This window comes from Emydura macquarii, unplaced genomic scaffold (assembly GCF_026122565.2).
Source record: "Emydura macquarii macquarii isolate MOO-44397 ecotype Brisbane River unplaced genomic scaffold, CSIRO-AGI_Emac_v2 contig_1477, whole genome shotgun sequence".
Classification (NCBI taxonomy): Eukaryota; Metazoa; Chordata; order Testudines; family Chelidae; genus Emydura; species Emydura macquarii.
In genome coordinates this window covers 16,085,122-16,108,892 of record NW_027131614.1, presented here as the reverse complement: position 1 = coordinate 16,108,892, position 23,771 = coordinate 16,085,122, and the positions used below count along the sequence as shown (strand labels likewise).

Here is a 23,771-nt window from a genome sequence, read left to right as displayed (position 1 = left end):
CCTCAACTATATCATCCCAACCAGGGCTTTGTCAAGCCTCAGCTTAAAAACCTCTAAGGATGGAGATTCCACCACCTCCCTGGGTAACCCATTCCAGTGCTTCACCACCCTCCTAGTAAAAAACTTTTTCCTAATGTCCAACCTAGACCTCCCGCCCTGCTGGAGAGTAGGGATAGGATACAGAGTGACCTAGACAAATTGGAGGATTGGGCCGAAAGAAATCTGTTGAGGTTCAACAAGGACATGTGCAGAATCCTATACTTAGGATGGAAGAATCCCATGTACTGCTACAGACTGGGGACTGACTGGCTGGGCAGCAGTTCTGAAAAAAAGGACCTGGGAATTACAATGGATAAGAAGCTGGGTATGAATCAACAGTGTGCCCTTATTGCCAAGAAGGCTAATGGCATACAGTAGAACCTCAGAGTTACGAACACCTCGGGAATGGAGGTTGTTCATAACTCTGAAATGTTCATAACTCTGAACAAAGCATTATGGCTGTTCTTTCAAAAGTTTACAACTGACCATTGACTTAATAAAGTTTCAAAGCTGTATTATACAGAAGAAAAATGCTGCTTTCCCTTTATCTTTTTAAGTAGTTTACATTCAACACAGTATTTTAACTGTATTTGCTTTTTGCCCCCCCCTTTTTTTGGAGGAGGGGGAGGGGGTCTCTGCAGCTACCTGAATGTATACTTCTTGTTTCAAATGAGGTGTGTGGTCGACCGGTCACTTCATAACTCTGGTGTTTGTAATTCTAAGGTTCTACTGTATTGGGCTGCATTAGTTGGAGCATTGCTAGCAGATCCAGGGATTCCCCTATATTTAGCACTGGTGAGGCCTCATTTGGAGTATTGTGTCCAGTTTTGGGCCTCCCACTAAAGGAAGGATGTGGGCAAATAGAAGACAGTCCAGTGGAGCACAACAAAAATCATTAGGGGACTGGAGCACATGACTTATGAGGAGAGGCTAAGGGAACTAGGCTTGTTTAGTCTACAGAAGAGAAGAGTTAGGGGGATTGTATAGCAGCTTTCAACTACCTGAAGGGGTTCCAGGGAGGATGGAGCTAGGTTGTTCTCCGTGGTGGCAGATGATGGAACAAAGAGCAATGGTTTCAAGTTGCAGTGGGGTAGGTTTAGGTTGGATATTAGGAAAAACTTGTTCACTAGGAGGGTGGTGAAGTACTGAAATGGGTTACCTAGGGAGGCAGTGGAATCTCCATCCTTAGAGGTCTTTAAGGCCTGGCTTGATAAAGCTCTGGCTGGGATGATTTAGTTGGTCCTGCTTTGAGCAGGGGGTGGGACTAGATAACCTTCTGAGGTCCTTTCCAACCCTAGTCTTCTATGATCTTCTATGATTCTATCTCCCCTATTCTTCTTGTAGAAGTGATGGTGATCAAGAACACCATCTTCATGTAAAGGTGAGTTAAAGAGCAAGTGGCCATGAGTTCAAATGGCAGTCTAGTCAGTCCTTTTAACAGTAGATTGAGATCCCATTGTGGGGCAGGAGAAAAGAGGTTTGCCATACCTTTGAGAAACCTATTCGTTGTTGGGTGGGAAAAAAACGAATACCCTTCTACTACTGGTGATAAATCACTGCTGTTGCTAAATGTACTTTTAGCAAGCTAATAGAGGGTCCCAATTTCTTGAGAGTCAACAAGTAGTCTAGGAGTACAGGTAGAGTGGCTGTATCCGGGGTGGCAACTTTGGACTGGCACCAGATCTGAAATCTGGTTCACTTTTCTAGGTAGGTATGATGAGTCGCCACTTTCCTACCATGTAATAGAAACATCCTGTACCTTTTCAGAACAAGAAGTTTTATGTGCTGGAACCAGGAAGGAGCCAGGCTTTAAGACACAGTGTCTGCAGGTTGGGATGGAGAATGAATCTCTTGTTCTGTGAGAGGAGGTAAGGAGTGGTTGGAAGAGTCATCAGTGTGCACAGCGCCAGGTAAGGATACTATGTCTGTCTGGGCCAGGTGGGAGTGATCAGTATGATATTTATTTTTTCTTTTTTTATTTTCAACAGGACTTTTAGTAATAGAGAAAATGGGAGAAAGCTGAAAAGAAGGCCATTGTCCCATAAGAGAAGGAGAGTGTCCCCCATGGAATACTGACTGATCCCTGCTCTAGAGAAGTACTATGGACATTTCTTTTTCTGGTAAGTGGTGAACAGATTTATTATCTGTGTCCTCCATCACTGGAATATGTCATGGAGTATCACTGAATCTGTCTCCAACTCGTGGTCGTGTGGGAACTTGTGGCTGAGATGTCCACTGTTGTGTTGTGTACTCTCAGTAGGTAGGCAGCTGATATTGTAATATTGTGAGAAATGCAGCAGTTCCACACATTTAGTGCTGCCATACAAAGGAAGTGCAATCTGGCACCTCCTTGTTGGTTTATATAATACATGCAGGCTATATTATCTATCATGACCTTTGTGTGTGTGCGCCTCTGATCAGCGGTAGGAAGTGAGCACACGTGTTCCTGACAGCTCTGTGTTTGAATAGGTTGATGTGAAGGCATTTCTCAGATGGATACTATTTGCTCTATACTGTAAAATCATTAAGATGTGCATCCCATCCTATGAGCGATGCATTGGTGGTAAGGAGTAACAATGGAGAAGGCTGAGCAAATGGGATTTCCGTGCAGATGTTTACTGGGTCTTTCCATCAATGCAAGGATTGTTTGACCTTGGTGGGCATCAATAGCAGTTTGTCTATGCTGTCTCTGTTCAGTCTATAAACAGAACTGAACTATGCTTGGAGGCATCTCGTGCGAAGTCTGGCATGATCTAGAACTGATGCGTCTGCGGCCATGTGCCCCAGAAGCTGGAGGCAATGTCTGGCTGAAATCTGAGGGCTGGGTTCACTGTCTCAAGAAGAGTAGAAACTGAGGAATCTGTGATGCGGGAGGAGCGTCCTTGCTCGGATGGAATCTATGTTGGCTCCGAGAAATTCTAGCCTCTGCACCAGCGTTAATGTCAATTTCTGTGCATTGACTTTGTAGGCCCAGATTCTTAAACAGATCCAATATGGTATGGATAATTCACTGGTCTTCGGTGAAGGAACGTGCCCTGAGGTAAGGGTAAATCATAATGCCGAGGGAGCATAAGTGGACTGCCACTACTGAGAGGACCACTCAGAATAATGTAGGCTCTGATGAGAGGCCAAAATGTACTGGTAGTGGTTATGGCCTAGTGTGAATCTGAGATATCGTCTGACTCAGTATGATAGAAATGTGGAAGCAAGCATCATGAAGGTCGAGGGCCAAGAATCAGTCTCCCTTTTCTAACACTAATAATCATTGCTAATGTGACCATCTTGAACTTCTGAGCCTTGACAAATTCGTTGAGTGTTCTGAGGTCTAGTATGGCTCTCCCACCTCCCTTTTTCTTGGGTATCAGAAAGAAGAGAGACTAAAAGCCTTTTCCTCTTAGATGTATGGGCACTGGTTCTATGGCTCCTACGCTGAGGAGATGGTTTCTCTCTTGTCATAGCAGGCTCTTGTGAGAAGGGTCACATTCCCCTGAAGAGGGACAGGGAAGTGTGTTGGGGGGCAAGGGAGGGAGGTGAAATGGATGGAGTACTCATCTCGAATAACGTCCAGCATGCATTTATTGGAGGTTATACATTCCCAGGTGCTGCAGAACGGAGTGAGATGGCATTCATACAGGGGAAGAGCTTTTCCAGCAACAGATGGTATTGAGGAGAGTGGTCTGAGGGCACCTCGACCTGCAGGCACTGTCGTTCTGAGGTGGATGGCTGTGAAGAAATAGGTTGAGAGTGCGATGGTTTCTGTTTGGGGAACCTGGATTTCTCTCTCTGGGGTCTGAATGTTCTTTGTCAAACAGGATCTAATGAAGGCTGAGGACTATACTTTTTCTTCTGCCCAGGTGTGTAGATCCCGAGCAATCGAAAAGTAGCCCTGAAGTCTTTTAAAGTGTGGAGGGAAGTGTCTGTCTTCTTGGCAAACAGTTTTGTCCCTTCAAAAGGAACATTTGAACTTCTTTGGGGAAGTTGGATCAGTGCAGCCAAGAGGCTCATCTCATCACTATGGCAGTAGAGATGGAGCATGCCGCCGTGTCAGCTGCGTCGAGTGCAGACTGGCGCGATGTCTTTGTCACCATTTGGCCTTCGTTAATGATAGCGTTTGTGCGAATCTGGAAGCTCCTCAATAGAGGAATTGAGTTTTGGGTAGTTTAGGTAGTCATTTAAGGTAAGCTTTTAAGGCTTAATAGTTTGCAAAATGAAACTGAAGCATGGCTGATGAGTATGTTTTTCTCCCAAAAAGATCTAGGCACTTCCTGTCCTGGACCTAGGGAGTGGATTTAAAATGGTGCTGGCAGCCTCTTGAGTTCACCGTGTCCACTATGATCGAACTGGGAGGCAGGTGAGAAGAGAAATTCCATCTCTTTTGCAGGCACGTAATAGTTTTTGTTAACCTGCTTGCATGTTGATGAGACTGACGCACGGGTCTGCCATATGAGTTTGGCAGTATCTAAGAGGTCCTCATTAATAGGGAGGGCTACTCTGGACGAGGCAGAAGAATGTAAAATGTCCACTAGTTTGTGGTGTGACTTGATCACCTCCTGCAGAGGTATCTGAAGTCTCTCTGCCACCCATTGGGCCAACTCCTGAAAAGAGCTTTAAGTCATCTGCCTATCACATCTGGCGAGGACAATGAGAAATTAGTCTTGGGGGAGGGGTAGCTTTCTCCTTGACTTCAGCTTCTTGTCCCTCTCTTTTAGTTGTTCAGGGATGCCCTCGATGCAGTAGTGAAGAAGAATGTATCCTTGGCTCTTGATAGGCTATGCTAGATCTCTGGGAATAATGGTGTCTGTGCGCCTGCCGAGAATCCCAATAGGACCACTGAGAGAGTGGGAAGGAGCCCGGTGGCTGGTGTCATGGTTGTTCATACCAAAGAATAGTGGAATTGGGCACCATACAGTGGGTGAGAAGAGTGATGGGAGACCACATCCTCTTGCTTGCTCTCTGATTCAGTGGTTGAAAAAGCAGGTGCATGGCCTGAAGTTGCTGGTAAATGTGGAGCTTCAGGTGAATTGAATAGAGGTGAATAGAGGTGAATCTGGTGCATCTGTCACTTACCAGAAGTCTGGTGGTGCCAAAGGTGTTGGTATTGGTGGTGGTTGTCGGTGCTGAGATTTCTGCACCGAAGGAGTCAGTGAAGTGGACCTGATAGTGCAGTCCACTGGTGCCTCACATACTGAAAACAGTACTGATATCTAAGTCCGTAGCAAAGGAGCCTTTCCCAGTGTGGATTCTCTAAATTTCTCATGTCCAGTTGGTAATGATGATTCCTTGCCTGTGCCCATTGGGTCCTTAGGTTGTCCAACATGACCTGGTGGGGCAGTACTGTGTGAGCTCCGAGTATCGGCTTCAATGTCGTTGGTACCGAGGATACCAATGAAGACAGAGATTATTTTCAGCTCAATCAGGGCTCGATATAGGGACTCATGACGCTTCTCTTAGAGGCCTACTTGAGTGGCTCATGGACATCTTCATGGGCTCACCTCCCTTAGAAGTAGAGAGCTGTGGTGAGGTTTCCCACCATCAGGGGTCTTAGCATGGCTCAGAGGGTGGTTGAGGGGCTGCCTCCATTAGTAGAAGCTTAAATCTCAGTTCTCTATCCTTTCTGGATCTGGGCTTCCGTTGTTGACATAAACCACACTTCTGTGGGATGTGGTTCTCTCCCTGATAGCAGGCACACCGAGAACGTCCATCAGTCACTGAAATGGATTCTTTGCAACTGAGACACTTCTTGAAGCCCGGTGAACCAGGCATGTCCTGCCCAGGTGGGGGGGTCCCCAGACAGGGATTTGAAACAAAAAGTCTAAAATAAAGATTTTTTTGTGTGATTAATTGGGGGTTTTTTATGAGAATAACGAAATGAAAGATAAAGGAGTCAGAAAAGAAAAGGGAAGCTCCAACATGTAGCTAAAAATTAACAATTCTAAAGAAGTTAATGATCCACTAACAGACAGCTAAAGCTCTGTCTCTAGTCAGAAGTTGAGAAGAAACTAAGGGGGGTTTGCCCGTGCAGCACTGGTCAGCCTCGTGACAGAGCACGAGGTGAGGGCAGCACATGTGCGGGCTGAATGGGACACTGCTACCAAAGTTCTCCGATGAGCAGCACAGGGACACAGACACCTACAGTGGAGCACCCATTGGGACATTACTGGAAGAACCAACAAATCCACTCTCTTCTTCTCATGGTCTCAACAACATGGTCTTTGATCCAACAAATGTTCAGTTGCTGATTCATTGAACATCAGCCACCATAGTAATTGTCCTTTCTGGATCCAATGAAGGCAGAGTGAGAACGGACAAAGGTGCTGATCTTACAGGCTTAGGCATCACCAGACGCAGAGAGAGACTCATCTGAGTAACCCTGAACCAAGAAGCCAAACAGAGAACCGACTTAGGTTTCAGAGTTGAAACCGCAGAAAACATCTCTGAATTAGGTAAGTCTGGCCCACGGGATCTGGCACTGCTAACGGTGGCCATTTTCTCCCTTCTTGCCTTCTTCTGAACCAACACAGCTGAAACCGAGACCTTAATCTTAAGATCCTTAGCTGCCAACTTAACTAACAGTGTCATCGACACCTCAGCAGCCTTAACAGAAGGATCGGACAACCAGGGACAGGAGCCCCCGGAATGAATGACAACACAGATTTTCCAGGATCCTTTAAGCACCTCAGTCTTACCAGACAAGGCAGTTGGAACTGAAACAAGCCACTTAGTCTTTCGATCTGACGCTCTCCCAACAGTTTAGCAGCAAGAAATTCCTTAAGCAGGTGCACCTGAAGTCTATTCTGCCTCTCTTTACGAGCTCTGGATGTGACAAACAGAATATCCAGAACAACAGTGATTGTCTCTGAGGCAATTATGACACCTAATGTGTCTTGATCGATGCCAGGAAGACAGCTGAGCATGAAGTGCTTCTCTTAAAACTGAGCTTCTTCTTCTTCAGGTCTGCCATCACATGGAACAGAACCTAAAACCAAACTCAGCTGACTATAACTACAAACTCTGTAACTAAACTGACACTAAAAGCGAACAACAACAATTCTCTAAAGTCACCTAATGTAAGGGAAAACCCTCTGATCTGATGGACCAGAACAGTTCACTTCCATCTAGTGCAATCAGTTGGAAGGAACTGAAAAAGTAGATGCAGTGGCACCTCTTTATATAAATAGCCTCAACCTCAGACCATTTGCAGATGCTTAGGAGAGAGGCAGAGGGTGCTCTTGCACATTCTAGCTTGCACTGCCTGGAGAAGGTTCTACTGTTATGCTGCATCCATCGATGCATTATCCATAAGGGGGAATATTCAGAGTCATCTTGAAGATGAGCGATAATTTTATATATACTTCCATTTTTGAATGAGTCTGTTGGTGGGGTTTTTCTTTATCCTTGCTTTTATCCAGATTGAAATGTGATTTCTGTATAAGTGGACACCCTATGTTATTTCATGTTATTTCTTTTTATGCTTGAAATAGTTTAATTAAATTTACCTATGGCATTTTTAATAACTCTCAAGTATGGAAGCTTATTAGAGTAAGATACTTCCTGCAGAGCCTATTCCCATGCAACTGTTTGGAAAAACAAGTGCTAGAATGTAATCTCCTAGTTTAATTCTCAAGTAAACCATTGATTTATTAAAACCAAGTATTTCATGCTTATTTTGCTAATATTTTGCTAAATAACTTTTTTCTTAAGTTTAGGAGGGAAATGTCCAGGAAATCCTATCAAAAACCTATTATACGAAAAGAACATGAAGTTACATGGTTAAGCACTCAGAAGTCAGGAAACATAGATGTTATATAGTTCCACAGGGGAGACAGGAAAATGGGGAGAGGAAGCCCTCGTCCCATATCTTGAAGTAGAAGGAGCTCCTCAGCGTAGTCAGTACTAGTCAGGATGCAGATACATATAGAGGAACCCTGGTATAAAGTAGCAAATATATTCTCATCATACCTTTCCAGTCCTATGATTCTATGTATGTACTGTTTTCAAGCAAACACTAAAGTAGAACGAGAGTTGTTCTTTAGTGCCATCTGGTGTCCATTTAATGCGCACACCAATTTTTCCCAACAATATACTCCACTTTTCTTGATTGAATGCAACATTATGATGTTAAATATGAAGTTTATGAACTTACTCTATCATTTAGTTCATATTAGATTTTAATTATACTAACCTTGCAACCATGCTTTAACTGTGTTCTATGTTGCACAAATATCCAGAGTTACTATACAAGGATTTTAGATTAATTGTTAGGTATACCATGTGTGTGGTGGTGACCCATATGAGAGAACCATATGATAAAAGCATTTATTAGCATATGCCCTTGCCAGCCCCACTTCCACTCTGTCTAGTAATTAATCTCCTTAGGACCAATTCTAATATTCCAAAATCATAAGCAGCTTCAAATAACTTTAAATCAGCCTATAATCAAAATATTTCCTTCTTTACAACTTAAATGTGGAATTTTTGCTCTCCACGCTTTCACTGGTCTGAGGCTGTTGAGAGATATTACATCCCAGACCAGATACAAATTTAAGGGACAATATCATGACCTTTAAGGGATGGGAGCTTATGCCATTGGAAGGAAAAAATTCCTTGCTTTCCTAGAGAACAAAGAATTTGCTTCTAGTTCCGTATGTATTAATATACAGAAATGCTATTTTAGGTAGACTGTTTAATTTTGCTTTGTTTTTTAATGTTTCCTCAAAAATCTGTAGTCATAACAACAACAAATTATATGTATTATGGCAATGCCTAGGAACTCCAATCATGGATCAGGACCCTTGTTGTGCTAGGTGCTGCACAAACACAGAACAAAGGCTGTTCTTGCCCCAATCCTTATTTTCAAAACTCACTGAAACACTTCTAAAATACTTTTTATGGAAAATATATGCCATATACAGAATAAATAATGTATTCCAAGGAATACAAAGGGGCTTGCTCAACTGTGTTATAAGAACACAGCCATTTTAATTGTGCCTGATAGTTTGCTTATCTACAGAACAAATAGGACATGGGCTGAAGTCATAGAAGCTTCCCCCTTGCCACTCAGCTTGTGTGCTTCAACCTTTGTCAAGGAGGACTATCAGGCCCATCAACAGGAATTCTGGACCCCAGGACAGAACAGTCCCACCCCGCCTCTTCCACCCCAGGCCCCGCCCCCTCCCCCACCCTGCCCACTCGCCACCACATCACTCGGTTCTCCTCCTCTCTTCCACACTCCCGTTTCTCCCAGGCAGCAAGCAACAGCTGGGGGAGGAGGGAAGGATGAAGAGGAGGGAAATATGCAGTGAGCAACGGCAGGAGTGAGTGGAGAGGGGAGGATGGTGCCATGGGGAGGCCAAGCAGGAAAAGGTGTGTGTGGAGGGGGGGCAAGCAGGGAGGTGGGCTAGTGGGGAGGGAAGTGGCAGTGAGCAGTGTGGGGGCAGGGCTTGGGACGGAGTAGGGGTGGACTCTGGGCGGGGGCCACAGGAGGAAGAGGTGGGATGGGGAGCTAGCCTCCCCAAGGGTAAACTTTCACCACAGCACCCATGTATCAAGCCCTTTAAAAAATTGCCGAGCCCCCTTAAAATCACCGGGCCCCAGGGTAATTGCCCCCTTTGCTCCCCCTTCCCCAGTCGGCGGGCCTAGGGATTAATAGTGATTAGTTAATTCCATCTTTTGTATCATGAATATGAGAACAATTGGTGAGACTTCATGAGCTGGAACACAGCTCTTAGCTCCTGTTAAGATTACACGCACATTAATTTATCTATTTAACAAAAATCACATTTCCTAGAAGGTGTAACTTTGGACTTTGTTATTTGTTGAGAATAGATATTTACCTTTTTCTTTTTGTTCCTGTTCAGTTTCTTTGCTTTTTCCTGGAAGATTAAAAATAAAATAGTATAAGCATTTTAGTGAAGAACAATACAAACACACTACCAGTAAATTAATACCAAAGACAAGAGACAGTTAAAGTAAAACCTGTTTCTTGCAGAGCTTCATGACAGCATATTTTGCTGGTCATTTTCATCAAAATGCTTGGGTACTATATAGCTTAATTATAGCTTATTGGGACAATGCTATATTGAAGGTTTTAGAACTAATAGCAGTCTTTTCAAGATAAGATAAAAGCCCGCCCACTCATGTACATGAATGATCTCCCCTCACAGACACGTACAATATTATATATAATTCTTCTAGGTTCTTCAGCCCCCAAAGGTTTGATTAACTTTGTATCTATGGGTTCTGTTTACTTTTCTTTATTTTATCTATTTGCTTGTGCTTGGCAAGAGGAGAAAAATTTTCAAATGTGTTTAAGTCTCATTAACTTTCAATCAGACTTAGAATCCTTGGTGTCAAAGACGGTTTTGAAAAATGGAACTTTTGGCTGATGACTCATTCAGATGTTTTTGAACTTTTTACCTGTGATGATATACATTAATTTACCCGTTTAGTACTTTAGATAGTTTTATGCTGACAAATAAAACATTTCCAGAAAAAAAACAGTCCAGCCTGAAAGTATGTATCCATGCAATCTACCTAACATCTCTATGTTTATAATTTTCATAAAATTTCATAAAATACTTTTACCCCCTTAAACGCAAAAGTATTCAGGTCTATAAACAAACAGTTAAGGGATGCAGCCGCTTCACTCATGCTTTCTATTCCTTCTTCACCTACCACTACCATCAGATTTTATGAGGGTCCTACTTGTGCATGGGGGTGGGAGTGATACTTGTGTGGAGAACGAAGGGTACGGGGAGGCTTTTATCTACATGGGAAATTTTAAGCAATCTACCTTTCCCCATCCACCCCAAATCTCCCTAGATTTTCCTCCCCCTTATATACCTCTCTGAGTGCCCTGTACCCACTTTTCATTCCCTCTTTTACCTCTGCCCAACATGCACTCCCTTCCCCTATACTCCCTTTTGATCCTCCCTCCCCAATGTCCTATTAGCATTTTGCCTGTTGCCATGTACCTCTTCTCCTATCTCCTTCCACATTCTGACACCATTTCTTCACACCCCTCCACATGCCCCCACCTCCCTAACCTCAATCCATGAACCTGGCCCTGGACCTGCACCGTAAGCCTTTCCAGACTCTTGCCTCAGCACTGTTACTTCTGGTCTCCTACTCCCAATTTCTAGCTCAGCCTAGCAGCTGGTATCAAAAGGTCAGTTTGCATTTATGAACATCTCTCTCATTAACCAACACAGTAACTCTGCGCAGAGACAATTCTCCTCAGCAAGGATTACAAAACGAAAACAAATCAGGAATTTCTAGGCCAAGACATTTTGGAGATCTGATGAACAAAGAAAAAACATTTTAAGTCAACTACAGCTACGTTTTCAACATATTAAATCTTTAAAACTTTGCCTGATTTTTACCAAACTTCCCAGAAACTCTCTTCTGGAATGATCTGCAGCATGTAAAAATCACAAAAAGATTGATCTTTTTCTGGGGAAACGGAGATCTGTGCACGTGTCAAATTCAGGCTTAGAATGTGTAGCTATCTTTACAGTTAACTATGGAGTGACTACTGCTACTTCAGTATGCCTGTATTGCTGAATTCTTTGGAATTCTCTTACATTACTGAGCGCAAGTCATTATTATTAACCAAGTTACAAAGTAGTAAATTAAGTAAACATGGTGGAGTGAGAATTATTTGCCTCCTTAATCATACTAATTAGAAATAGGAAAGGATTCACAGGTCCAAATATTCAAAAGCTACAGGCTCACTTGGATAGGGAATTATTTACTATGATTGTACATGTGCACATGTAGTTGTCACCTTTTTGCATAAACAATTGCCTCATTTACATGTGTAACTTTAATAAAATATATAATTTCTAAGTCCTTATTTCTGTGTTTCCATGGAAATAGACCTACAACCCAGTCTCTAGCTGACAGACAAAATGATGCATCTGAGCTTTTAATTTCTATGGTAGTGTGGAATTTACGGTCACTTCAACCCCACGCACACAGCCTACTACAGGACAGTGTAGTAAATCATGAAGTAGTGAACTATTTAACTTCCCATTCATCTCTATCCTTTCCCCCATCACCAGCATCTTCTGTAACACCCTTCACGCACCCCTATAACCTGTTCCCCCTCTCCTGCCTCCCCTTACCATTCACGACTTATTTCTATGTTCTTTTTTCTCTCAGTAAAAGCAAGGTATGGTCTCACCCAACTTTTCCTTTCCATTTCTAAATTCACAGAATGTGCAGTCCATACATGCTGCCTCATGTTCCTCTTCCTTAGCTCCATCCTAAATTCTCTCCAATCTGGCTTCTGCCCTTTCAGCTCCAATTGCTCTTAAAGTCTCCAACGATCTTTTCTTAGGCAGTTCTTAGGGTGTCTCTTCCATCCTCATTCTCCTTGATCTCTTGGCTACTTTAGACATCTACTGTACCCTCCTTTAATTTTGTCCTTCCTTAGCTTTTGGTTCGCCACCTACTATACCTGAGTGTTCCTGCTGCATCTTGTTTAATGAGTACTGCTGCCCTCGCTACACTTGTATCTAGGTGATCTTACCTGCACGTTTTAACTACCATTTTCACGCTGAAGACTAACAAATCTGACTTTTCTCCCTCCTGAAAAAGAACTCTGTGGCTCTAGAAAGGTTCTCTCTTTCACCAACAAGAGTTGGTCCAATAAAATATATTAACTCATTCATCTAGTCTCTCATGTTCTTGGTCCAAAACAGCTACAACAACACAGCAAACTGTCTCCCTCCAGCAGCGATTTGAGATTGGATATCTTTGTGAGAGTCCTGCCATCATCTTAAACTTAGCATGGCCCAGACCAAGCTGCTTGCTTACCCTTTCAAGTGCACCACTCCTTTTCCCTGTTTCTCACTCTCATACAAAGTTCCTCCATCCTCCTCATCACTCTAGTTCAGTATTTCTCAACTGGTGTTCTGCGGAACCCCAGGGTTCCGCGGGAACACTGTTAGGGTTCCGCGAGAAAGTGACATCACGCGCCGAGAGCAGCTGGTCTCCGCGCCGCCGAAAAAGGGAAGATGTCCCGGATTTTTCAGTGGAGGGTATCGAGTATGAGTGTAATTTCTCCGCGGAGCCAGAAGGGTTCCGCGGGGAAATTTAATTGAGAAACGCTGCTCTAGTTTATAATCTGAGTGTCATCATTGACTCCGCTCAGTGTGCAAAAGTGAACATGTCTGGAGCAATAGGACGGTACAGTTTTTGCTGCAATTCGAATGCAAAATGTCTGGGTAAAATTGCTTTAAACTGACTGTGCTAACTAGAGCAGCTCTCAGCAGCCTGAAAGTAGCTGTGCAAACGTAATGCAAAGTGCTTCCCCATGAGAAAAACAAAACAGGTCTTGCCATGAAGAAACGTTTATTTTTCATGTCGCATCAAAAGCAGTATTTTCAAAATTGAAATATTTTACATATTAGAAAAAATGACCCTTTTCAATGTTTAAAATATATGCAGTATCTTGAAGATATACATTAAATATACAACCATATGTAATTACACATACTATGCCTATATATCAAATCTAATATATCTTAAAAGAACATATGAACATAAGAAGGGCCGTGCTGGGTCAGACCAATGATCCATCTAGCCCAGTATCCTGTCTTCCAACAATGCTAGGTGCTTCAGAGGGAATGAACAGAACAGGCAATCATCAGGTGACCCATCCCAGTTACACATTCCCAGCTTTGGGCAAACAGAGGCTAGAGACACTTCAGAGCATGGTTTTGCATCCCTGCCCATCCAGCTAATAGCCATAGATGGACATATCCTCCATGAATTTTTCTAGTTCTTTTTTGAACCTTGTTATAGCCTTGGCCTTCACAATGTCCTCTGACAAAGAGTTCCACAGGCTGATTGTATGTGGCATGAAGAAATACTTCCTTTTGTTCATTTTAAACCTGCTGCCTATTAATTTCATTTGGTGATCTCTAGTTCTTGTGTTATGAGTAGTAGATAACACTTCCTTATTTACTTTATCCATACCACTCATGATTTTATAGACGTGTGTCATATCACGTCTCTCTTCTAAGATGAGAAATCCCAGCCTTATTAATCTCTCCTTATATGGAAGCTATTCCATATCCCTAATCATTTTTGTTGACCTTTTCCAATTCCAATATATCTTTTGTGAGATGGGGTGACCAATCTGCAGAAAGTATTCAAGATGTGGGTGTACCAAAGACATATAAAAGGGCGATATGATATTTTCTGTCTTATTATCTAACGATTCCCAACATTCTGTTAGCTTTTTTGACTGTCGCCGCACATCGAGTGGATGTTTTCAGAGAACTATCCACAATGACTCCAAAATCTTTTTCTTGAGTGGTAACAGCTAATTTAGACCCCATCATTTTATATGTATAGTTGGGATTATGTTTTCCAATATCCATTACTTTGCATTATATGTTTGTTGTTATTTAGTTTAAATTTATATTTACAGTATTTTACAAGTATCTAAATTACATCAGGTTTAAATCATCAGATTTTACAAAATGTATGTTGCTGTAAATATATTAATCATATCTGCAGTATATTCCAGAATTTCCTATTTACAAGAGTTATATCATAACCACTGGACCATTAACCATTAGCAGGAATGGGCAGAGCCACTTGAAGTGGTAATGTATTTTCAACATTAATATATTTTAGTTGTTAAATAGTGACTTATTTCATGATATTTATGTATCATTTCTCCGAACACTGGTGTGTTTACCTATCACTGAAAAGAAAACCAAGGACAAGAATCCATGGACTCTGAGGGCATAGCAGGGCAGGCATTGAAAGTACAGTGAAATACATCCTGGACCAAATTTTGGCCAACCACGTAACTGGCTCCAGAACTGGGTGGGACACGCTTCAAAAGCAAAGTTAACATGCAGCAACATTCTGGTAGACAATGTCCCCAATGCATTGCCATTGCCTTCTCTTCCCTTCCCCAAAACCAAAATACAGATTATGTCCTGATAGAATTTTGTCCTCCTTTTATATTAAATGCTTAAAAAGAGCTATATTTTGACAGTTTGGAAATATTAATTAGTAGATGAGATAAGTAGGTACTGAAACACCTTTATTAACACAGATGCCGTATTTCCACACTTAAGCACAAAATAAAGACACCATCAAGGCAAAGATATTCTTCTGTGTTTTATTGCAGATAACATTAAAACAGAAGAAATACACTTTTTTTAGATCCCCTTGACCATTCCCAGCTTGGCACTTTTGTAAACAAGAAGCTCATAAAATCACATACTTAATTAAAAAGTGTGTAAAATTTGATCACAGCATAACACATCCTCATAGTCCCACAATTCTATAAACTGACTACCATAATACACAAAAATGCAGTAAAGATTATGTTCTTCCCTTCACAAGTCTTAAATTTTACTCCCAAGCGCCTTACAAAATATGGCTTTGTAAAATGTATTGCTTTGCAATTCACAATCACTGAGAATTTCACGCCAAGAAAAATATCATACTGTGCCTCAGCCCACATCACAGTTTAAGAAGATTATTGCTATCCTGACAAGTATAAAGAAATCACTTTGGGGCATATTTTACCCTTGCTCTGCTCATAGAACTCCAAGTGAATTGGAGTTCCACACAAGAAACAAGCATATATGTCCTTTTCCTACGAGTGTGTAAGTAAAATCAATTTCAAAACAGTGTTAAAGAAACTAAAAAAACCTCCATGAACTAAAACAATCTCTGTTAGGGTTACTTTACTGATACTCTATTTTAAAATAAAGTGTATTTTATTTTCTCTAGTTCCCATATCAGAGTTTGCAATATTTTAATCACAGCAACTATTCTTGAGCCAAAAAGGAACACAAAAAAGCCCAAGAATGTAAAGATGTCTCTACAGTTGTGGAACAGCAGCATGCAACAGGCAGAAAACACATCAGCTTTATTAAAGTTCTCATTCATTCAAAATCTAAATTAAAGGGATTTGAATAATTAAAATTGTTTTTATGTTTACAGTATTCTTAAATTTTTAGACCTTATTTTTAGGTAAATCCTTTCTTACAGGGTTAGATTTAAATTTGCAAGACAAATATTTATGCAAATCTCTTTTGTTTTTCCCTCCAAATAGTTAATTGAATATCACCCTACATAAATTTCAGCTGTGATATTAATCAGTCCTCTGGGCAATATAAAGTATGCCTACTAAGCCCAAACTGAACCCAATTACATAGCTATGGGCCAATATACACCCTGCCTCTATGCACCAGGCAGTTTTGAAGTCTTCATGTTTCCTAGTTTTAAAATCAAATGAGCATAAAATAAAGAGTTTGAATTTCCATATAAAAAATTATGTAAAGTCATTTAATGACTGCTTTGAATTAGACATGTATGTTTTATAAACGGTAGAATTATTTTAAATGATTTGAAGCTCTTGTAGTAGTGTAACTGTTGACGTATCAGTGCAGACAGACAAATCAAAACTTCACAGCTCAATATCTCATTAGTGTTTCCAATAAAAACGCAGTTAGCTCCTATGTTACATTAGTAGTAACATTTTAAATTCATGATCACATTTTTACATTGTTTGCCCAATCTGTTCCCAGTTTTTACTGTATGTACCCACAACAAATATATTAAAATCTGAAAAATCAATTGAAGCGCCATTATAAATAGAATATTAACCAATTCCTTGAATAGCACATCTAAAACGAATGTCAAACACACAGCTGTCACAAACAAGGAAAAAAGAGAAATAAAACTAATGAATGTACTAAACTTGACAAAAAAGTTAGACAGGAATGTAAATTTAAACATCTAAATGTTTTAGGTAAGTGTAATAAAATGACAGTTGGCTACAACCCATTTATAATATCTTAGTGTTCATTTCCCAAGATCCTGAACTGCTCAATAATTACATCATGAGATCTATTACAACCATCTGCTCCCCTTGTGTAGCGTATGGTTAGGGCTGGTCCTCCTGTTGTAGAAACAGTCTTTTTCAAGCTTTAAGTATCTGAAAAAATAAGGGGAAATCTAAATTAAAGGACCAACCAAAACACAATTTAAAAAAAAAAAAAATCAACTCTACATGCTAAAAAATGCAACTTCATAGCATTGTAGTTAATTTGGAGAAAACTATCTTTCCAGGAGCTATGCTTCTTAAAGAACAATCACAAAGTTGCTGTAGAAGATGGAAAGTACCAAATTTTAAATACTAATCTGAATAGATCTTTGAATATACGGTGCTTAATTTAACTTGCAATCAGGGCCATGTCCAAACAAAAATTTTATGTTTTTAAAAGTCAGTGACAAATGGAAGGGAAGAAAGGACAGAGGAGAAAGGGATTTCAACCATATGTTAAGCTGAACTTAAAGCTGTGAACGCAAGGCAACAACATAAGAGAAAAAAATTTCAAAAATATCTGAAGTTTTAAGAACCAGAAAGCTGGAGGAGATTTGGCAAATGTGTAAATATGGAATAACCTTAACTCAGTCACATTGAACCCTTCCCTCTACCCTTGCCACATTGAACCCCTCATGTAAGACAGATATATCTTTGGCAAGTGTCACACTACAGCTATTAACTTCTTACACACTGCATACTGTAACTGTTTGGAGACCCTGAGAACTGGGTAGTATCTTAGGCTGGTTTACCCACAATTTTTGTATTGCTATAATTACATCAATCTAGAAACAGATGTAGTTAAAGTGATACCATTCCCTCGTGTGGGCATAATTATACCAGTATACAGGTGCTTATTATATTGGTATAGCTTATCCCTGAGAATTTGAGCAACAAGAGTATAAAACTGCCCAAAGTTGTAAAGGCCTGACCATAGTGGTTTTCAACTGTTTATAAAAATTTCAAGCATCTGGAATTTTTCAAAACTAAAAAACTATGTTGGGAAGGTGGAATGGATCGGTGTTTGATCTTACATTCTTAATAATTTCTTGATGGATGGTCTATACTAGTAACATAGGTCACACATCTCCAGTGAATATTACTTAAATCAGAATATCAAATTTGGTGCAATCTAATACACATATATATTTTATTACCACTATTGAAAAACACAGTTTTGAATCCTGAATATGTGTAGAATAGGTGTAGAGGGTAGATGGAATTACAGGGCCAAAACTGTGGTTGTTTAGATTTTCTTAACTCATCATTTTCATACTTTTAATTTTTTTTTTTTAAAGCAGAAAAACTTCATTAATTTATTCCCCTTAATTAACTGAAATGAGTTTACAGCCTAACCCCACAGTTTACCAATACTGGGTCTCAATGTTTCATGCCTTTAAAAAAATATTTAGCAATTATTCTGAGACCCTGATGTATTATTGGCTTTGACTGTCACAACGTATTTATGTCTATCTCTGTTAAGCATTATTGTGCTATAGTGCCTTGCTGGATTCTATACTGGGCTTTGGTTCTCCAGAATCCATAAGAAATACCCGTTTCAGAACTCCAATGTGCCCAATCCTTTTATCAACTTCCTTTTCTCCTTCCCATTGTTCAGAGGCTTCCCACAACTGAACTCCTACACACGCAAACCTCTGTTCCAAAGATCCCACACATAATGGCCAGATGCTCAATTGGTGCAAGTCAGTCATGCTGACTTCAGTGGACCACACTGATTTACACTAGCTGAGAATCTGATCCTACAGCTGCAGGCCGACATTATAATATGCCTGTGAAACATCCTGGATCTCTCAGTTTCCCAAAAAGCAGATCAACTATATTAAAAATTAAGCATCCAACCTTCCCTTAAAGACACTTAAAGGCACCAACGTAAACTGAATGGCTATTTCTGTTGCATCAACTTAATACAGTTCTAAATAAACAGAGGAAACTCACTTTGAATAACCTGGATAAACTAAACTCAGATGAACTTAAAGAAAAGATATACTATGATAACACCAAAGAGGGTATGGTGAATTGATTTAAAAGAAAACAGGAAACTTTGATTTAAACTATTTTGGGGGAGGTTCTATGGCCTTTGCTATACAGGAGGTCAGACTAGATGATCACACATTAAAATCTATGAAGATTATTTATTTTAATCTTGTTTTGCATTTGTACTTTTTTGATATTTTCCTAAAAAAATGCTGATTTTTTCACTGGTTGATAACTATTAAAACTACTGATTCACAACTAAATATAGTCTTTACACTAAATTTGGTACTTTTTGCTAATCAGAAGTATACACTATATATATGTATGTAAGTAATTATATAGCTTAACATACATATATTCAGATTCTTAATTATTACATTTATGTTAGAAATGGTGAATGACGCATTTTTTATTTCCTAGATGACTGTTTACCCATGATTAGTGTCAAGCTCTATTTGAATGGAAATTGGAATTTAAAACTTAAAACTGTTTATTAAATTAAACTACTTAAATATAAAAATAAAAGCATTTATCAAAACGTATTCTGAATTTAAAATTAATTGACTATTAAAAAAAACAAACCAAGTATCTGTATTTAGTTAAGTGAACTGGTTATTTCTGGTCACCATGTCCTTCCCAATCTCACAACTAGTAGATCTTATCCTATCACACCTAGATTTTATTGACAGATTGGAAAAGGAAAAGAAGCTTTCCTGCTTTTTCAACTCCTAATTAATTTCTTAGCTTTCAATGAACCAGCACTGAACTGTACTGAATAGCTGAATATAAAATTAAATGAAGATAATATTCTCTGTTCACCTGCAGAAGAGGTTACTGTTGTCCAAAATTGGTTTAGCACTTCAACAAACTTTGGTTCCAGGTGCATGGCTAGTGAGTTCCACCAATTCAGTGGTCTGACTTCCTTTGAAACTTCAGCAGTAACCACATACTGATTCATATTATTTATTTAAGTCATTTTAATACACTATAGTAAATTTAGGCCTTAACACTGGGTGTCAGAATTTCAAATTGACACAAATTTAAAAAAAAATAAATTGAATTAAATAATTGAATTAAAAATGTCATTTAAAAAAAAAATTGATTTTTAACCATCTGAAAGAGGGGGAATACTCAATCACCCAAAAATGTCTCTTCAGTCATGACTGTTTCATAAGTGTGAATTTTATATTCTAAGACAAGAATGTCTCCCTCTGTCTGAAAGCAGCCAATAAAGTCTGAGACCTAGCAGAATCACCTATATTTTATATTCTAAGACAAGAATGTCTCCCTCTGTCTGAAAGCAGCCAATAAAGTCTGAGACCTTAAAAGTAGCAGAATCACCTATATTTGAACAAAAGTTACATTCCTGGTTAGCAATTTATAAAGATTATCCTCCACTCCCCAAAATGACAACTAAATAGAGAAAATGCTTGCAGACCATCATCAAAAACAAGGGATGGGGGAAATGGAAGACTAGGGTACATAAGCACAAGAGAAAACCTTTACCTAATGGGGGCACTGGATGGCAGAGATGGCTGGATGCAAGCCAAAAATTGGTTTGGAGATTGTGAGGTGGATGTAAGAGCTGGGGAAAACCAGCTGGGTTGGAAGGAGGGATGGAAAGAATAAGGCGAAGTCAGGGCCTGGGAGAAACTTTTTTTCCTTCCCCATCATGCATATCACAAGTTACACTACCAAGGACTAGCAACCTGTGTTCCATTTAACAATACTACGTAAACAATTCTGGAATGGGTGTAGTGTAGCTTCCACCCTTTTATACTGACTGTCACTTTTCATCCAACCACCAATATACACATCCCTTAATACAACTGCTATGATAGCAAAATCAATTTCTATCCACGTATGCAGACATTTAGGGAAGAGACATTTTATACTTACTTCCCTTTATATCTTCACCTTTACCCTTTTTTTTAATTAGAGAAGTTTAACCTACATACAGACATAAAACTACATTTTACTTACAACATCTATTTTCTAAAACAAGTATCAGGCAGTTAGATCAAAATTTCCCACACTTTTCCAGAGATTCTTATCTGAGCAAGGAAAAATATTTAATTCTTTCCTTATGTACTGTATATATAGACAGGGTAGCCTGTTTCTTTCTGCTGAGGGTCATTTCATTCTTAATAATCCATTACAATGGTTCCCAACCTTTTCGGTTCGAGGGCCACAGATATAATTTTCACTACCCTGAATGGGCACCAGTCTCTGCCAGCAGTCTTCCTCCCTCTCACCCCCCACAGCCAGGTGGAAGGAGTTCAGCGAGGAGGCTCTCCTGTCCCTGATTGCAGTAGGGAAACCGCATGCGTTCTGTAGCCCCGTACGTTCCAACTGGGTCCTAGGCAGTGGCTCCTTTCTGCAGCCAGGGGGATGGGAGATTAGTGTTCCCCTCCCTCTGGCTCCAGCAGGGACCCCAGCACCTAGGGACCCAGGCACAGCGCTTTGCTCTCTGCTGGAGCCAGGAGAGGGGAGCACTGATCTCCCCTCCCACTGGCTCCAGCAGGGACCCCAGTGCCAATGGACCTAGGCGAAGTACTTTCCCATGCTCTCTGCTACAGCAAGCGGGAGGGGAGCACTGATCTCTCATCCCCTTGGCTGCAGCAAGGAGCCTGCACTGGCTTTCTAGCCCCGCGGCAACGTGCTCCACCTGGGTCCTTAGGCAGCGGCTCCCTTCTGCAGTCAGCAGGAGGGGAGCAGCCAGCCACTTTGCAAGCCCCCACGGGCCACCAGTTGGGAACCACTAGTCTATTAGATAATGTATTTAGTAATCAGCACTGAATTTATTCATTTAAGAAGTTCTAGTTTACTCCAAGTCTTAAGGAGAAAGGAAAATATATTCTCTTCTCCCTGCGTTTCCCAGAGTTTCTGCAGAAGAGAAGCAACATTCACCAGAAGGGCCAATCTCACAGTTTGAGAAGAGGTACAATAAATGTAAAACAACATACAGTGGAAGGAAAATCCTAAAGTCACCTGCAAGGGAACCATCAGAAATCTACAGTAATTAAACATTTGTACCTTTTTACTTATACCATATGATATTTCTAAAAGCCTGAATGCAAATCAATTTAGGCTTGCCTAAAAGAAAGGTAAACGTCTTTTACTCTTTCATCAAAACTACCCTTCATACTTCAGTTATTGTAATGAATAAAAATATAAAAGCAGCAAGTAATACAGAAGTGAAGTCCTGTCTCCCTTAGGAATTAAAACATGCTTGCTATGAAAGTTTGCTAAGAAAGTGATCTTAAAACTAAAAGGAGGTACTTACTCTGACCAAACACTAAAAACTGTAAAAACAATGAGAATTCTGTAGCACTTTAAAGACTAACAAATTTAATTTAAAAACTTATCTGCTGACATTTTTCTGTATTGGTATCAAAGCACAATTTCTCCAGACAGGGATTCACCAGATTCACCATGCCCTACTCTGCAAAAAACCACAACACACACCATCATGCTGGCAGAAAACCATGTCATAGCCTCTCTCTGAGCCAGTTTATACATGGTTTATGAACATCTGTAACAACCTTAAGGTTCTCTTTAAACCAGAATGTAAAGAACATATACTAAACAATTAGGGCCCAATTCAGCCACATTATCCATTCACACTTCTACAAACAGTAGTACGGTTTACATAAACAGTGACACACGTGGAATGATAGGAGGATCAGCCTCTAGTCTTTAACAAATTACCTTGAGCAAATATTGGAAACATTCACTGCCACATGATTATGAGACAGAAGTGACAGCAAAAGAAATCCTAAGTTACAGGAATGTCATCTAGCAAAATCAACACAATTTGAGTTGATAATTGGAGTCTGAATGCAGCATCAATACAGTATGCAAATCACACAACCGGGTAATCTTACTACATTTTGTACCAGTCTGAACGACATTATACAAGTGGGACTATTCTCTACTTTGAAAATTATGGACTAGTTGCACCAGAGCCATAAAATGTTAGCTTCTTTATTATATGTACCACCATACTGTATTGCTTTTGTACTGAAATAAGAAGTAGAAACATTTCCACAGGAAAAAAAAATAAGCCTTGACAATAAATATCTTTCCTTGGACTAAGGTTGCAGGCTCAAAACAAGAACAAACCAAAACTGGATACTATCTTCACTGAATTTACTACTGTCAAAGGTATCTATCATCCATACCTTATAACATTTATAAGCTTTTTATAAAACTGCTATGTTAAACACTTAACTAAATTGCATTTTTAGTTAAAAAAATCACATCAATGCTCATATTGGGTTATGAACAGTGACTTGTACTGCCATGATTAATAATACATTTTGTTAGATAAACCTCAAAGGGATTATGTACTACTACAAATTTTTTAGATGTACTCTCAATCAAGATTTATCATGTAATTTAGCACACTAACCACTTCACACCTGTAATTTGTAAAAGGTAAAAACATAGGGTTCTTGGATTTTTTACTCCCACAGCCAGTCCTGCACTGACCAAAAGTCAAACAAATGCTGGTCTCTTGCATAGTTGGTGACAATTTTACCACTGAATCACTTGTGCACCAGATGATTCCTGAACAGAATTTCACTGCATTTAAAAATACAGAGCATTCAAAAGTAGTATAGTGAAAACTTTAACCTGAAATATATTCTGAATATGAAATACTTGAGATACCAGGAATTATGTAAGATACCCAAGAGTTTGAGGACGAAGAATTAATTGAAAGGGAACAAGACTAAACAACTGACTAACATATATCCAAAATCTCTGCATAGGACTTGTTGAAAACTGAACAAGGATCTCTGTCTTGTACCAAGAAATAACTCAAGACAATATTCTGCACTTGAAGACAAACAAAAGGTTGACAAATTCT

General features: G+C 39.9%; 1 protein-coding gene across 12 annotated transcripts in view; it reads right to left on the bottom strand.

Annotated features, from left to right (window-relative positions):
• The window catches only part of ASPH (aspartate beta-hydroxylase), a 208,870-nt gene that overhangs the window by 83,805 nt on the left and 101,294 nt on the right, over positions 1–23,771 (bottom strand). For all 12 annotated transcript variants that reach the window (XR_010920875.1, XM_067553710.1, XM_067553706.1 and 9 more), the window contains one exon: positions 9,873–9,911. Coding sequence is in view for 11 of the 12 variants with exons in the window: in XM_067553710.1 (XP_067409811.1) it covers positions 9,873–9,911 (39 nt within the window). In the remaining variant the exon portion in view is untranslated. The remainder of the gene's footprint in view (positions 1–9,872; positions 9,912–23,771) is intronic.